Source organism: Rhinichthys klamathensis, unplaced genomic scaffold (genome assembly GCF_029890125.1).
Source record: "Rhinichthys klamathensis goyatoka isolate OS25496 unplaced genomic scaffold, OSU_Roscu_1.1 h1tg000176l_1, whole genome shotgun sequence".
In the NCBI taxonomy this organism is placed as follows: Eukaryota; Metazoa; Chordata; class Actinopteri; order Cypriniformes; family Leuciscidae; genus Rhinichthys; species Rhinichthys klamathensis.
Window position 1 is genome coordinate 8,090,831 of NW_026606705.1, and position 16,670 is coordinate 8,107,500.

General features: G+C 42.9%; 1 protein-coding gene and 1 pseudogene across 3 annotated transcripts in view; both read right to left on the bottom strand.

Annotated features, from left to right (window-relative positions):
• The window catches only part of tmem19 (transmembrane protein 19), a 100,397-nt gene that overhangs the window by 67,637 nt on the left and 16,090 nt on the right, over positions 1 to 16,670 (bottom strand). For all 3 annotated transcript variants that reach the window (XM_056260368.1, XM_056260370.1, XM_056260369.1), the window contains exons 4-5: positions 3,869 to 4,006; positions 2,781 to 3,035 (exon numbers count right to left, since the gene is read on the bottom strand). In XM_056260368.1, the coding sequence (XP_056116343.1) occupies positions 2,781 to 3,035; positions 3,869 to 4,006 (393 nt within the window). The remainder of the gene's footprint in view (positions 1 to 2,780; positions 3,036 to 3,868; positions 4,007 to 16,670) is intronic.
• LOC130092604 (5S ribosomal RNA) lies at positions 1,938 to 2,054 on the bottom strand (annotated as a pseudogene).

Consider the following 16,670-nt stretch of genomic DNA (forward strand, 5'->3'; position numbering starts at 1 on the left):
GCAACGTCAATGCTTTCATGTTTGCGCGAATCATTTCACACACCAGACTGCTTTATAAACGAGGGTCAGTATAAAGCTGGATTTGCTAAGAAGCTTTGCTAAAAAGGATCGGTACCAGATATTCGTGTTCCTGCTGAACCTCCAGAAGAACGGAAGTGAGTGAAACGTTTTATTAAACTTTATATTAATATATTAATCTTTGCAAATCGCTAGCTGCACGCTTCACAATGAATGCGTCTAAGGTTTACACTCAGTCAGGGTACATTACGGCATGTTTTCTATGTATGACGTTCTCAATATAATTCATAATTCCACGTTTATACTGAACAACGCGTTATGGTTATTTTGTTATTGTGTTACAAACGGTGTATGCACAGAACAGAGGGGCGGAGTGAGCGCAGCTCATGATCATTTAAAGGCATATGCACTGAAACGGCGTGCTGAAAACAGAGCTGTTTTTGACCAGGTAAAATAAGTGTTTTCTTACAATATTAATGAGAATTTTTAATTAAAGTATATTACAAACTTTTAATTTAGACCCTAAAGAATCATATTAGCTTGTACAAAAATGGCATTATATGACCCCTTTAACAATTTCTTGCTTTTTTGTTAGTTTTTATTAGTTGTAATTTTTATATAAACATTTAACTTTTAAAATAAAGGTTTTACAACAACATCACCATCTTCTGTTATGTGGGCCTCCATGTTCATCTATTGTACAGTATATGATATTGGTGGAGGGTGGTGGGGGCCCACATCAATATTTTTTCAGGGGGCCCCGAATCCTCTAGCTACGGCCCTGGGCACAATGCTCTGAAAGAGTCTGAGAAGTTTCGGACTAGGGCCACCTAATGGTGAAAAAAAATGATTTACATGCTTAGAACTTTGGATTTGGTTGACTTATTTTCACGGGAGTCATCTCCTTACATTCCTGAATCCTTGCCGAGTCTAAAGATACCAAATATTCTAGGTTTTGCCTTATGGTTAGCGCAATGTTGTAAATTAGCGCTTAAAAAACATTTACCAAATATCTTCGAAACCGTTAGACCAATCGAGACGAAACCACCTTAGGAAGTTAGGTTGTTGGAACAAATACCCAAATGTCAAAATTTTGATAGTAAGTAGCAAAAATGTCCAATCAAAGTCACCCATGGGTCATTTTTTATGCTCTTATACATGTAAATATCTATAGTCTATAACTCCAAAACAAAATGAGATATTTTCACCAAATTTGACACACACATGTATGGGCTCACTCTGAGAACACATAAAAAAGCGGTTGAACTGCACCACTTGGAGGCGCTATAATAGAACAAAACAAGGACATTGCCATTCATTACAATATAATATCATGATATTAAATGCATGCAACACTTTACTAATGCATTGGTGTACCCATACAAAACTCGGTAAGTGTCTTGATAATCCATGTATGATTATATGATGATGAATGAACGAACGAACGAACGAATGAATAAATGAGGCATTTATATAGCGCTTTCATATGTACTACTGTACACCCAAAGCACTTTACAATCATATCAGGGGGTCTCTCCTCAACCAGCACCAGTGTGCAGCATCCACTTGGATGATGCGACGGCAGCCACAGTACAATAGCGCCAGTGCGCCCACCACACACCAGCTATAGTTGGAGAGGAGAGAGAGTGATAGAGCCAATTCAGTGGATGGGGATTATTAGGAGGCCATGATTGGCAGGGGCCAATGGGTGGAATGTGGCCAGGACACCGGGGTTACACCCCTACTCTTTTACGAGAAGTGCCATGGGATTTTTAATGACCACAGAGAGTCAGGGCCTCGGTTTAACGTCTCATCCGAAGGACGGTGCTCTTGACAGTATAGTGTCCCCGTCACTATACTGGGGTGTTAGGACCCACACAGACCACAGGGTGGTCCCCTGCTGGCCTCACTAACACCTCTTCCAGCAGCAACCTGGTTTTCTCAGGAGGTCTCCCATCCAGGTACTAACCAGGCTCAGCCCTGCTTAGCTTCAGTGGGCAACCAGTCTTGGGCTACAGGGTGATATGGCTGCTGGATGATAATCATATGATATGATGATAATCATACTTTTAGTTACTGTATATATGATTTTTCAGCCATTTTGCCTAAAATCATCTTTAAATGTCTTTAATTTCTCATTGTTGCAGTTGATCTGACACTCCCAGCCATGTTGGCATGTCTTATTGTCTTCTTTGCACTTGGCCCCGATAATTGATGCTTGCAGCTATATTATTTCTCTTGTTTTTGCATGGGTTCTTTTTTTTTTTTGTATGACAGCCTAGCAAAAAAAAAATTGTCTGCACAATTTAGCAAAATACTTACAAAAATGATTACCATTTTTAAATAATATTTAAATAAAGGGTGAAGATGTGAATTTTCCTAGGCCGGACATCTCTTTTGGCAAAACATTCCGTTTGTGTAACTACTCTTTCATTTTTATGGCATCGACAAACAATGATTGGCAGTCATAAAACAAAGCAATTCAATCATTCAGAATCAGATTTATAATAAATATATTTAAATCCAAGATGTCATTTTATTTCTGATATTTCTCTTTTGGCTAGTAGAAGTTCTGTATGGCAGGTAACTTAATTTTTTTGCCAATTTGACTGGTGAATTAAAAAGTTAATTTCAAGCCCTGGACCATAATTATTGACTGTGGTCATTTACAGCATCTGAGGGATCGGTTTGTGTTTTATTTAAACATAAACTGATTCCACATATTCTGCTAACTTCCACAATTTCATTTTTGTGCTCTTTACCTGGTGGGACATCTCTCCATGAGGTGATGAGCCTGGGCGTGCTCTTACTAAGCACAGGACCGACCTCAGAAGCCCAGGTGTCCCCTGTGCTGCAAGCCAGGGATCCTAATAGGGATAAGCACATCCATGAAGCAGAATATTGCTTCCCAAAATCCACAGGTATTTCTCCAGGACCAGCTTCGATCATATATAGCAGGGCCAATTCTGTAGGAACTCCACCATTACAGAAAACTTGCAACCAGTTCCTCTGGCCACCTGCAGAGATTAGAGAAGTCAACATCTGTCATAATTTCAGAGGTGGTTTTAGAAAGGTTGGGTTAGACAGCACTGGAATGATGTGTCTATAAACAAGAACTATAAAGCTTAATCATTTTCAGAACGTTTTGGATTTTTGTGGTCGAAAATGAGAGCCATATGGCTCGGACCAAATTAGATTTTCGGAACACAACCTGAAATGTATCTCATGATACCACCAGAGCTGATAGAAACAACTAAGCCTCTGCAGCACTCAGAAATGGTGAAGAGAATTATGAGGGCCAAGCAGACCAGAGCAGTTTAAACCTTAATCCATTCGATAGGACATACTGTATTTGATTTGATTTATTAATTTATTTAACATGTTTTAAAATAGCTACATTATATTCATATTTACCTTTGAGTTAAAAATATTAATTTAAAAAATATTTAGTAAAATCTTTCAGTCAATAGCTACGCCCATGAAATAAATGTATTAGATAATGTAATATTTTGGAGTTTTAGCAATTGTTTAAGGACATTTCACAATTTCAATCATCGTACAGTAACCAGCACCCCCCACACTTTTCAGGACGGAAAATACGGAAATCCATATAAATACGAAATCACATCCTTGCCTTATGTTAAAAAATAATGTGAATTGCACGGGAAGTATTTAAATACAACTCATGTCTTCGGGCTTATAGAATGACCTTTTATGCACTCATTCAGTGAGTTAAACAAGACAAACAACTAAAATAGAGATTTCTTTGGCTATTTAAATTCAAATTAAACTAAAAAAAAGAGGATAGAAATAATGACCAAATATCTGAATTGTTAAAGTAACAACTTACCTTCTTTGTAATCAGAGTCAATTTGTTTTTTGATGTTCCCCTTCCATTTGGTTAGTTTGGTGGATGTGACGAAAAAGGTGAACAAAGCTGCAAAAAAGCTCATGTTGGCCATAGTAAGAACAAAGCCAACCAGCATCGCTGCAAAGAGGAGGAAAATTTGTTTATTTGGAATTTATTAATCTAGTCACATCATCAACAGTACAGTAAAGTCCATTGGTAGCAACATCAAGATGATCCAACTTTAATATTATATAATATTACATCCTATGCTATTGTAAGATACTTCCGTCCTAAATAATTAACTTTCACAAGTTAAACCCTCATCCTTCCGGGTCATTTTGACCTGGAAATTTGTTTTGAAAAAAACTGTAAAAATTGAGTGTTCATCGGAGGGGTTCAAGACCCCATGACTTTGGTCGCACTTGAACCACAAATATACACACACACACACAAATTAATGGATTGGAGGAGTTTTGTTGAAATTAAAAAAAAGTAACAAATTGGGTGTGATGTCCCTGTCAGTCCTTCCTTGTGTGTATGTGTGTTGCATCTGTATTGTCTGCAGATGACCGGCTGATTGCGGCGTGATTGGGAGCACCGGTGCGCAGGTTCTTCGTTCCCTACAAAAGCTGTCGGGTTCTTGTTGGTGGAGGTGGCTTCTGCTCTGATTCGGCATGGCGGTTCCGGATGTTTCGCGTCGATACTGATAGCTGTGAATGGCCGAACTTTGGCTTAATTCAAAGAATAATGTGTAATAAAGTGCAGTTTTCAGCAATGTATTCGTTCTGTCATTATTTGTGGTGATTCTTTGGGTCAACATTGGGTCATAGGACCCCCATAGGAATAAATGGAATGTGAGGAATGCTTCAGAAACACATAGAAAAACCTAAAAATGCTCAAAATTCAAACTAAAAATGCTAAAACTTCACCAAAAAAATTTTAGATTTTATAATGTCTGCATGTGTATCTGAATGCATACTGTAGAAATATTGACTTTAGGACCCAGCGGAACAGCTCATTTGCTCCATATAGAGCTATAAGGCCATCTAGTGGCAAGAGTCATGAAATATCATGTTATATCATTTTTTTTTCCAAAAGAGGTCGGCAAAGACACCCAATGTAAGATATTTTGAGCTGAATTAAAATGTTACGTTTTTCAGTAGTTGTGGAACTCCAGTCAGTCAAGGCTATTTTATTCACATTAAACATCGGATGACATGATTATTTTCTCTTTAATATAGATGATGCTGCGTCATTAATAAAAATCATGACAAAAAATTTCTTTATTATAACCTATGTACTTTTGTCACTGATGTAGTCCGCCTCGCTATGTTACCGATAATAACGTTTACCCTTGTTTTATGCAGTCTATGGGTCTCATTCATGAAACATATTCGAGTAAATATGCGAGTGATTTGCGCGTAAAGAGACATTCCCGAAAACTCTTCTCCTGATTCACAAATACTTCGTAAACGTCAGATGTGATAGTGAAATGTGTGTGTGTGTTAATGAATTCCAATCAGTCGTAAATGGGATGCGCGTGCACGTTCATTCTCAATTACCATAAATCCCTTCTTAAATGTCCGCGCCAGCAAGCGCGTTGGGCCGTTTAGTGAAACTGACGCATATATTCATGGGTTTCAGTCACGTGACTTTTTTGTTGTGGCCGCCATCTTTAGGACCATTGCGTTAAATCGCATAATCTCTCCCTGGTGATCGGAAAGATGTTGCACACTTAAATAGCACAGATGAAAAGCAACGGTATTTAAATAAAATAGATACTTTAGGTATAGATCCGTATTTACTGTTAAACGAACTGCTGACTCCACTAAAGTCTAGTAAAAACTTGCCAAATTTTACGTTTGCTGACATTTACATCTAACGTTACCTCGTCCACAATCCCTCTCCATGTCCCCACCACTTTTGAAACATCTCGCGGCACGGATGTACCAATACACATAAATAAAAGGTGATCTAGCACGCTGAAATGTGTTGTTTTTTAAATCAAGTGATCAAAGTGCTTGTTGACTCTGGATCAGTGGTGCAGAAACAGTGTTCTCTCGTGACTCGCGCACACCGCACAGTCTTTACACGGACGCGCGCTTTAATCCAGTGAAATCACAAAATAAAATGCACACAAATGTGTTCCTGACTGATATACAACCACTGATAAACACAATCGATTTTAATAAGGGTTTTTTAATAAAAAAGGGTACGAGGGCGGATTAGAACCCAGAACCTCTGACACGCTTGGCAAAAGTTCCGCCACTGGACCATCAAAGTAGCCTACATATGTAAAATAGTCGGATGTTGAATGTCATTAAACAACAAATTAAATTCAATGTACTATTTACATTGATTGCTGGACATCGTAATGTTATTGTACAGGTATATCTGATTTATGATTTAGTGTTGTATTAAATGCCCCCATGAAGAAAATGTTCTTGATAACAGGAAGGGTAAGTGGCACTCTGTTAATCAAGCAATATTAACGTTACACCAGTAATCGCTGAACATAAAAGCATCGCTGAACTGAATTCCTAATAATGTTGGTAAAGCACATATCTCTTGTATTATCAGTGACGTTTGGACACCTTTATTTTCAATTCTCATTTATTTGTATAGCGCTTTTCACAATATTTCAAAGCAGCTTTTTTAGAAAATGCATGTGTCTACATTACAATTTAGAGTGTCCGAGTTATGCATTTCAGCAATGTATATAAATCATGCAGTTAGCTAATAATCTATTAATTTAAACAATGCATTAAGGCAGAAACAGTGAGCTGTAGTTTAGCATACTGAAGCAGGTAACAACAACATTATTCAGCCAAACGTATAACTAAGGTTATAATGTAAATATAGATAGCGGTCTAGAATAAGGTTGTATATAGAGAATATGTGTTCCAATTTTAAACTACATGTTTTAATTTAGCTAGCTAACCTGTAATTTGCTAATTTTACTTTTATTTAAATTTCCAGGTCAACGTTAATTTCTCAACATATCTTTGTGATTTGCTGTTATCACAGTTTACAGCACAGCAGATAGACGGCATGTTGCAATTCGGTCCTACAAATGGCGGCCGCTCCACTGTGTGACGTCACATGAAATCTATGAATAGCCTATCTAACGGCAGATGAAGTAAAACCGTAAATCTTTATTATGAGTCATAATCATAAATAGAGTGCATGTTCACAATGACACTTTAAATAAATAAAATAATGATTTAAACTATGTTTTACTTTTGATATAAACATTTAGATTAAATATGCCATTCCCATTAATGGAGTTAAACACTTAAACTACATGAAATCATTACTGAGAAGTTACAACATTTGTTTTATATTCAATAAATAGAAATATTTGTTGTGGAAGCAATGCTTTTGAACACTTTTCCTCTGGCATTCTGTGTTTTAATGTTTTACATACATAATTGCTTATCATGATAATAGCAGATTGTCTGAGAAAATAGTTTCGTGCAAATAATGCACAAGATCTATCTGTTTCCATTAAAAATATAATAAATTAAAAATACTATTTGGCCAGTGAGATTGAGAAACTTTCTCTGAAATGTATTTTACACTATTTGATTTATTTATTCAAAAACAAGGCAAAGCTTATGATTTTTATTAATGTAGCCTAATGTGACAGCACTTCCGTATTTCATATTTTCCTAATATCTTGTATCGTTAAACATGGTATCACGTGGATGAATAATCATATGCAAATGATATGCAGATGAGGATATGCATAGTAAAACTAGGCGTTGTAAGCTCCCAAGGGGAGGAGACGCATGTGCGCACATTCTTCCGCTGACTGGGATTTATAAAGTGAATTTTGCGCAGGTTCTGGCGTACGAACGGTTTTATAAGTCTGAATATTTTTTAGCCTACGCCATTTTTGGCTTTCGGGCGCACGTACACTTTTAGTAAGGATCCTACGCACAGTTTTATAAATGAGACCCCAGATACGCCACTATGTACGCTTGAAAATAAGCGTAAAATACGGTTGATGGTTGAACATGACTATAGTCTTAATAAACAAACTACAGCTAGTTCAAAACGCAGCAGCTCGAGTTCTTACCAGAACCAGGAAATATGACCATATTAGCCCGGTTCTGTCAACACTGCATTGGCTCCCTATTAAACATCGTATACATTTTAAAATATTGTTGATTACTTACAAAGCACTAAATGGTTTAGCTCCGCAGTACTTGAGCGAGCTTTTAAAGCATTATAGTCCTCTATTGCGATCTCAAAATTCCGGCCAGTTGATAATACCTAGAATATCAAAATCGACTGCTGGCGGTAGATCCTTTTCCTATTTAGCACCAAAACTTTGGAACAGTCTTCCTACCATTGTCCGGGAAGCAGACACACTCGGTCAGTTTAAAGCTAGACTAAAAACACATCTCTTTGTGTTTGGAAGTTTCCTGTCTGTCCTGCAGTTGCCACGCCCATTTTTTCTTTGCCACTCAGTTCCCCATGCAGTTCACCACACCTTCAACTAATTAGCTCCAATCAGCCACAGACTTTATTAGACAGCACCTGTGCACAGCCCTTTCTCTTTGTTCCTGCCACATGGAGGAATCCTTGTATGTTGCTGCTGGAAATGCCTTGTCTCCTGCCCTGTGTGCGTTATTGAACTATGTAAGTTCCATACGTTTCTCTTTTGATCGTATGTTACTTTATAAGACTGTTCCTTTCTGTCTGTTTAAATGTACAAATGTTTGATTGTCATTCAAATGGATTGTGGCCTTGTATTGTGGCATTATGTAGCTAATTGTATCTCATATCATTTCCCTTTTAGAAACCACACATACACACACACATTACACAAACATACCTAATAAAGAAAGGCATTGTGTAATCAAGTGACTGGACAAGACTGTTCTTATCGACACCTCCACTGGTCTCAAGCCAGCTACCTGCACATCCCTCTCAAACCTCCTTTTCATGGTCCTTCGAGCCGGAGCCATTGACGACCAGTAGAGATGTCCAGTCACTCCTTGCCTTCGTTACTTCAGCGTCCTCACCGCCAAGCCCAGCGTCCTGTACGCTATGATGACTACGTCATGGAATATGGTCAGCAGCCACGGCATCCTGCTGAAGCACCAGAGCCACCACCGCTTCACTCTGCAGACATCTTCGGTGTTGGACCTCAGTATCAACCACAGCATGAGTCTGAGGAGGATGAAGAGCCACCTCAACTACCCAGTGAGGAAGAGGAAGAGCCAGCAACAGAGCCTCCCTCACCTGTCTCTTTTGGGAGAGCCCTAGCCCCTGAGTACCCACATGACCCTCATGTAGCCCCAATTCCTGACCCTCAAACTGAGCTCTTACAGCAGTTACTAGAAGAAGTAAGAAATCAAGGTAGACTAATCCAGCGCTGTATGCTTGGTGAAGGCCGCCACCCACGGTCTCTTTCAGGACCATCCCCTGAAAACCTCGGCCCTCAGTTAGTAGCATCACAAGCCCAGTATGCTGCAATGCCACTCCAGGCTACCACAAGTGACTATAAGCCCTTTTCTTCCCCACCTCGGCAGCAGCTTCCTTATCCACCTCCTGTAAGCCGTGCCCCTGCCATTCAGCCCTTAGCTCAGCCCTGGCAGCACACGAATCTTTCTGACCATAGTCAGTTCCTTGCCACCTGTCAAGTCCCAGTCTCACATAACCCCTTGCTCCCAGCCTACATGTTGTCACCTCAAATTTCGCCTAGAGCTATGGCCCACTCTGCCCAGCCAGCATACCAGCCCAGCAATGTGCAGCCTCACCAGCTTATTTCTGCAGCACCACCAAGCCATTTAGCTCCCCCTTCTGGCCGATTGCAGTCATATAGCAAGGTAGAAGGTCCCTCATTCCCTGATCTTACTAGAGAGGATGAAAGTCAGTATATGATGTTAAAGATGGCCCTATCCAACCTGTTGGACCCAAGAGAGTCGGAGCAGTATAAATATCATATCTTACTGGATCACTTAAAGGTAGATCAGGCGAAGCGACTTGCCTTAGCTTATGTTTATGCCCAAGATCCCTACACTCAAGCTATTCGGGCCCTAGATGAGCGTTATGGCCAACCCAGACAGCTTGCTCTGAGAGAGCTCCGGGATATAATGGAGATGCCTGCTATCCGGATAGGGGATGGAAGAGGCCTAGATCAGTTTTCCCTTAGAGTACAAGCCTTAGTGGGTCTCCTCCAGTCCATGGGCCGTGAAGGTCTCTCCGAGCTTACCTGTGGTTCACATGTCGAGCGGCTACTAGAAAAACTACCCAGTGAGCACTTTTGTCAGTTTAAGAGAAGCATGAGTTTGACCAAACCAGGTCCCCTTTCCTATAACCTCCTAGATTTCTCCTCCTGGTTGCAACAGGAAACCCGCTGCCAGCCCAGAAGGGAGAGAACCCTTCAGCCTGTCCGACCAAGGCCACCACCCTTTCACCCATTCAGAGCTACAGCTATACTTCATGGTAGCAAGACTTCCCAAATGACCTCCCCTAAAGTCCAGATAGCTCCTCCTAGAGCCAGTCAGTTTCCCCCCAACATCACATCCACACGCTGTCCAGTGTGTGCTTACTGTAACTCCCCTGAACATCATGTCAGTAAATGTGATGACTTCCTCCAGCTCACTGAAGATCAGAGAACTAGTTGGATCAAAGGACAGAAACGCTGCTGGCGATGTGCACGAGACCACTTTGCAGACCAGTGTGATCTGAAGGGACGCTGCAACCAATGCAATGGGAAACATCTGCAGGTCCTATGCAACATCAACCAGAGGCAAGTGCAGAACTTCTACCTAGACCATCCTAGCGATTGCAATAAAGTGCTGCTGAAGGTAGTTGAAGTGACCCTACGTAATGGAAACAAGTCTTTAGACACGTATGCCATATTGGATGATGGGTCAGAACGTACGATCCTCCTGCATCCTGCCGCCCAGAAACTCCAGCTGGTAGGAGAGTCTGAGAGCTTGAAGCTGAGGACTGTGAGACAGGATGTCCAGACTCTAAACGGTGCCGCCGTGTCCTTCACCCTCATTCCAAAGGCCCATCCAGAGAAATCCTATGCCATCAGGCATGCCTTCACTGCTGATCAGCTTTCCTTGTCCGAACATTCTCATCCTGTGAAATCCCTCCAGCGGCGCTACACTCATCTCCGGCAGATTCCCTTGAAGCAGCATGATAACGTAAGCCCCCTTCTACTCATAGGAGCTGATCATACCCATCTTATCACTCCAACACTGCCTGTAAAGTTAGGCCCCCCCGGAGCCCCTGTAGCAATCAAAACCCGTCTCGGCTGGACGTTACAGGGCCCTGCTAGAGATCTTGTTAGCTCTCCCTCCACCAAGTGTCACTATATCTCCTTTAAATGCCCACCTGATGACATCCACCACAATGTGCAAAAACTGTGGCAGCTGGACACAGTGCCTCCGACGAACACAAAATTGGTTGTCCGCTCTAAACAGGACCAAGATGCAATTCATCAGCTGGAGACTCAAACCATCCGAATTCCTGTTGATGACGTCCTACGGTATGCCACACCTCTCCTCCGAGCAGATCCCTGGCCCCCCCTAAAGGCACCTAAGGAAGCAGTTATGTCCCGTCTTCGCAGCTGTGAGAGGCGACTGCTCCAAAACCCCTCACAGGCGGAGACCTATACCAGAGAGATCCAGAAGTTGGTTGATGCTGGGTATGTCAAGAAGTTAACCTTATCTGAAGTAGCAGATGCTCCTGAGTCTTGGTACATACCTCATCACATTGTGCATCATAATGGAAAGGACCGCATTGTGTTTGATTGTTCTTTCTCCTATCAGAATCAATGCCTGAATTCACAATTGCTCCCTGGTCCAACCCTTGGGCCTTCCCTCCTTGGAGTTCTCCTCCGTTTCAGGCAGCATAGGATTGCCATCAGCGGAGACGTTAAGTCCATGTTCCACCAGGTGCGCCTGCTACCCCGAGATAAACCCCTTCTGCGCTTCCTCTGGCGTAACCTAGACATAAGATCCCCTCCGACTGTATATGAATGGCAAGTCATCCCATTTGGTACCACCGCCAGCCCATGCTGTGCCATTTACGCCCTACAGAGGATCGCCAAGGATGCACAGGCAGATGAGCGCATTACCTATTCCATACAGCATTGTTTCTATGTGGATAACTGCCTTCAAAGTCTCCCCACACAAGAGGAAGCTAAGGACCTCCTTCACTGCATGCGTGCAACCCTCTCCTCTGGTGGCTTTGAGATTAGACAATGGGCCAGTAATGACCCCAAGGTCATCTGTGATCTCCCTCCCGATGCTAGGTCAGACCAGGCAGAGCTCTGGCTGTCACACCATCCTTCCCTTGATCCCATGGAATCTACTCTAGGCCTCCACTGGAATTGCCATACGGACACCCTGAAATACAGGCACAGAGCCATTGAAGCTACTACTCCCACCATGCGTCACATCTATAGAGTTCTTGCAAGCCAGTACGATCCTCTTGGCTACATCCTCCCCTACACAATAAGAGCCAAGATCATTGTCCAGCACCTGTGGGCAAAGGCGAGAGAATGGGATGATCCAAACCTTCCCCACAACATCCTAGAAGCCTGGCTTTCCTGGGAAGGAGAACTCCCTAATCTCTCCTCAATAGTACTGCCCCGTTGTCTTATCCATTGGACAGTAAACACCCCCTCAGCCATCCAAGACCTGCACATCTTCTGCGATGCATCAGAGCAGTCTTATGGTGCAGTCGCCTACATGCGCACTGAAGATGGTCAACAGGTGAATGTGTCCTTCCTAATGGCAAGGTCCCGTGTTGCGCCCAAAAAACAACTATCTATCCCTCGACTTGAACTGTGCGCAGCCCTCATTGGAGCTCAACTGTTCAACCTCCTCCGAACAGAGCTCACCCTCAACATCAGACGGGCTACTTTATGGAGTGACTCTACCACTGTCCTCTATTGGCTTCTCTCAGACTCATGCCGCTATAAGGTCTTTGTTGGAACCAGGGTGGCTGAAATCCAGGAGCTCACCAAAGGCCAGGAATGGCGCTATGTGGATTCCCGGAACAACCCAGCTGACGATCTGACTAGAGGGAAGCAACTGTCTGATCTAAGTAAGCCTTGCAGGTGGAACCAAGGACCTGCCTTCCTCCTGCAACCCCCTGACCTGTGGCCAACTAACCCCACAATAGATCAGGCCGAAGATCCTGTCGAGCTACGTAAGCCCAGTTTCTGTGGTGCTGTATTTCTTTGCCAAAATCCTTCTATCTCCGACCCTACTCAGTTCACCACCTTTCAGGATCTCCTTGACTCTACTGCTGCATCCCATCATGGGGTGGCAGAACCTCCTGCAACACCATCGGCAGCAACCTACTTTGACGCAGAGATTGCAATCCTAAGACAGTCCCAGCTGGATTCCTTTGGAACTGATTTGACATGCCTTCAGACCCACAAACCCCTTCCACATTCCAGTCGTCTTTCCCTTGCTCCGGAACTAGATCCAGTGTCAGGTCTCATTCGAGTAGGCGGAAGGTTACGACAAAGCAATGACCTGCCCCCTGATGCCATACATCCAGTTGTCCTGGACCCTGCCCATCCGACCACGAAACTTATAATTAAACATTGTGATGACCACCTACATCATTCTGGTCCCGAGAGGCTATTCGCTGAGCTGAGGAGGCGATTCTGGATCCTGAGGGGTCGTGAGGCTGTCAGGAAACACCAGCACAGATGTGCTAAGTGCAGGCAGTTCCGTGCCAAACCCCTTATCCCCCAAATGGCCGATCTTCCTCCTGCTCGCCTACGCCTCCGCAAACCTCCCTTCTATTCCACCGGGATAGATTGTTTCGGGCCCTACACTGTGAAAGTTGGACGGCGAGTTGAGAAAAGGTGGGGAATTATTTTCAAATGTCTGACAACTAGGTGTGTACATCTAGATCTACTCAGTCACATGAATACCGATTCCTTTTTAATGGCACTAAGGCGCTTTATAGCTCGCAGAGGCAAACCTTTTGAGCTGCTTTCTGACAGAGGTACCAATTTCATCGGAGGCAACAGAGAGCTACAGGAAGTCTACCAATCCCTGACCCCTGACCTCCAGGAAATCCTGGCCAAACAGAGGATCTCCTTCAAGTTCAACCCCCCACACGCACCCCACTTCGGCGGGACGTGGGAGCGTGAAATACGTTCCATCAAGATTGCCCTGCAGACCACTCTAGGTGCCCAAGCTGTCACTGAAGAGGTGCTACGCACAGTGATGATTGAAATTGAAGGTATCCTCAATTCAAAGCCCCTAGGTTATGTCTCTTCTGACATTGCAGATCCTGATCCGGTGACTCCTAACCTGTTGCTCATGGGGCGGCATGACTCTTCCCTTCCTTTGGTAACATATCCTGACTCTGAGCTGCGCAGCCGCCGTCAGTGGCGTCATAGTCAGATTCTTTCTGATCATTTTTGGGCCCACTTCATCAGAAATTATCTTCCTTCTCTCCAGTCTAGACAGAAGTGGCGCACTGATAATCCTAACCTCCAACTAAACACTGTTGTTCTCATTCTTGACCCTCAGCTCCCTCGGTCCCTCTGGCCAGTAGGTAAAGTGATTTCCCTTCATCCCGGCAAGGATGGCCATTGTAGGGTTGCAGATGTCCAGGTGGGGGACAAACAGTACACGAGACCTGTTGCCCGCCTCATCCCACTCCCTGCCCTACCTGAACCCCCATGACCTTCCACTCAAGCAAATTTGCAAGACAAATTTGGGGGCGGCTGTTTGGAAGTTTCCTGTCTGTCCTGCAGTTGCCACGCCCATTTTTTCTTTGCCACTCAGTTCCCCATGCAGTTCACCACACCTTCAACTAATTAGCTCCAATCAGCCACAGACTTTATTAGACAGCACCTGTGCACAGCCCTTTCTCTTTGTTCCTGCCACATGGAGGAATCCTTGTATGTTGCTGCTGGAAATGCCTTGTCTCCTGCCCTGTGTGCGTTATTGAACTATGTAAGTTCCATACGTTTCTCTTTTGATCGTATGTTACTTTATAAGACTGTTCCTTTCTGTCTGTTTAAATGTACAAATGTTTGATTGTCATTCAAATGGATTGTGGCCTTGTATTGTGGCATTATGTAGCTAATTGTATCTCATATCATTTCCCTTTTAGAAACCACACATACACACACACATTACACAAACATACCTAATAAAGAAAGGCATTGTGGAATTAAAGTGACTGGACTAGACTGTTCTTACCGACACCTCCACTGGTCTCAAGCCAGCTACCTGCACATCCCTCTCAAACCTCCTTTTCACTTTGACCTAGCATACACATAATACATTATAGACTTCTATAATTCAATGTTAGGCTGCATAGATTAGGTCAGCCGGAACTGGGAACACTTCCCTTAAATCCAGATGTACTCTTTACATCATAAGAAGAATGGCATCTACGCTAACTTTAGTGTCTTTGTTTATCTCGAGGTTCTCCCGCAGCCTGCCGGATCCAGGCCGTATCCAGATTAGACGAAGGAGCTTTGCCTGGACCCGATGACAATGCAGTGCTGAAGTGTCAACAATCCTCTCCCTATGGAGGATCCCTTTCCCACTCTACAGATAAAGCGTTGTTGAAAATCCGGTTTGCGTACCCCAAAGTGATAAAATAAAACAAAATTCTTTATCTAATGTATAGGCAAGACAAGTAGTTTGTTTAGGCATGGTTTGTAGGGAAATTACAAACCTGCGCACATATATTCAAACGAATATAACTATAGAATCAATTCTTAATGCGCATGTGAACGCCATCAGGTCACAGGTTCGCGTTTAAAGATGAACTGAACTGAAAAAAATCGACGTTGATAACGTGTTGTTTATGACAATTAAAAGTAAATTACACTAAAATGTTTAATTAAAAATATCAATATAGCTTTTTTTAAGCACCACAAAAATTGCGCTTGTTACGCTGGCAGTTTCGATGACGTCACTGGCATGGTAGGACACGCAAAGGTGCATAGGCAACAGCTGCAGGTCCTAATACACAGATGAAAATGAGCACTTTTGACGGCATGGGTTACGCATTTGAACCTGTGAGGGACAGTCCAGTAGTTTCTGACTACCACCACCACATGGAGGATCAGTTTCAGGCTCCACATAGCCTACAGCACAGGATCGTTTGGGGCGAAGTGACTGGTGTGGGTGTGTGAGCTGCCGGAGCATGGACACTGCACCGGAGTCAATCTGTTGCAGAGAACAACAGCTCTGTTACAAAAAATGCACTTGAATAAATACCAAAAAGGCAGTCTATCTTAAATGATTTCTTGAACGCAATGGCCGATCATAAGCAACACATATAACTGTGATTGGCTACATCACTCAACGCGATGTTAAAGCGTTGTTATGAATAGAATGTTATGAATAGAAACTCTGGCTTGTAAATCGTTTCTATTTTGTTTTAGTTGTTCTTGTTGCTTTTCTGCAACAGATGAATAAAAATCTATTATTTTTTATTCATAGATATTTCTAGTTCGCGGGAGCCCCGCGAATCGTTTTATTTATAACCCGCACACACAGAGTGAGTAAATAACCGCCCGCGCTCGCACTCGGAGTCTCGGCCATCAGATGTAGTGCCGCGCAGCACTCTATTGCGTTGGGAGTGCACGTCTCAAGGATAGTGTCGGGAAATATCGCTCGGGCAGAATAAGCTCTAGTTCACTCTTCCTACGCTAAGGAACCGAGAGTTGTCATCCAGTCTCTTTGCTAGAGAGAGAGAGAGAGAGAGAGAGAGAGAGAGAGAGAGAGAGAGAGAGAGAGAGAGAGAGAGAGAGAGAGAGAGAGAGAGAGAGAGAGAG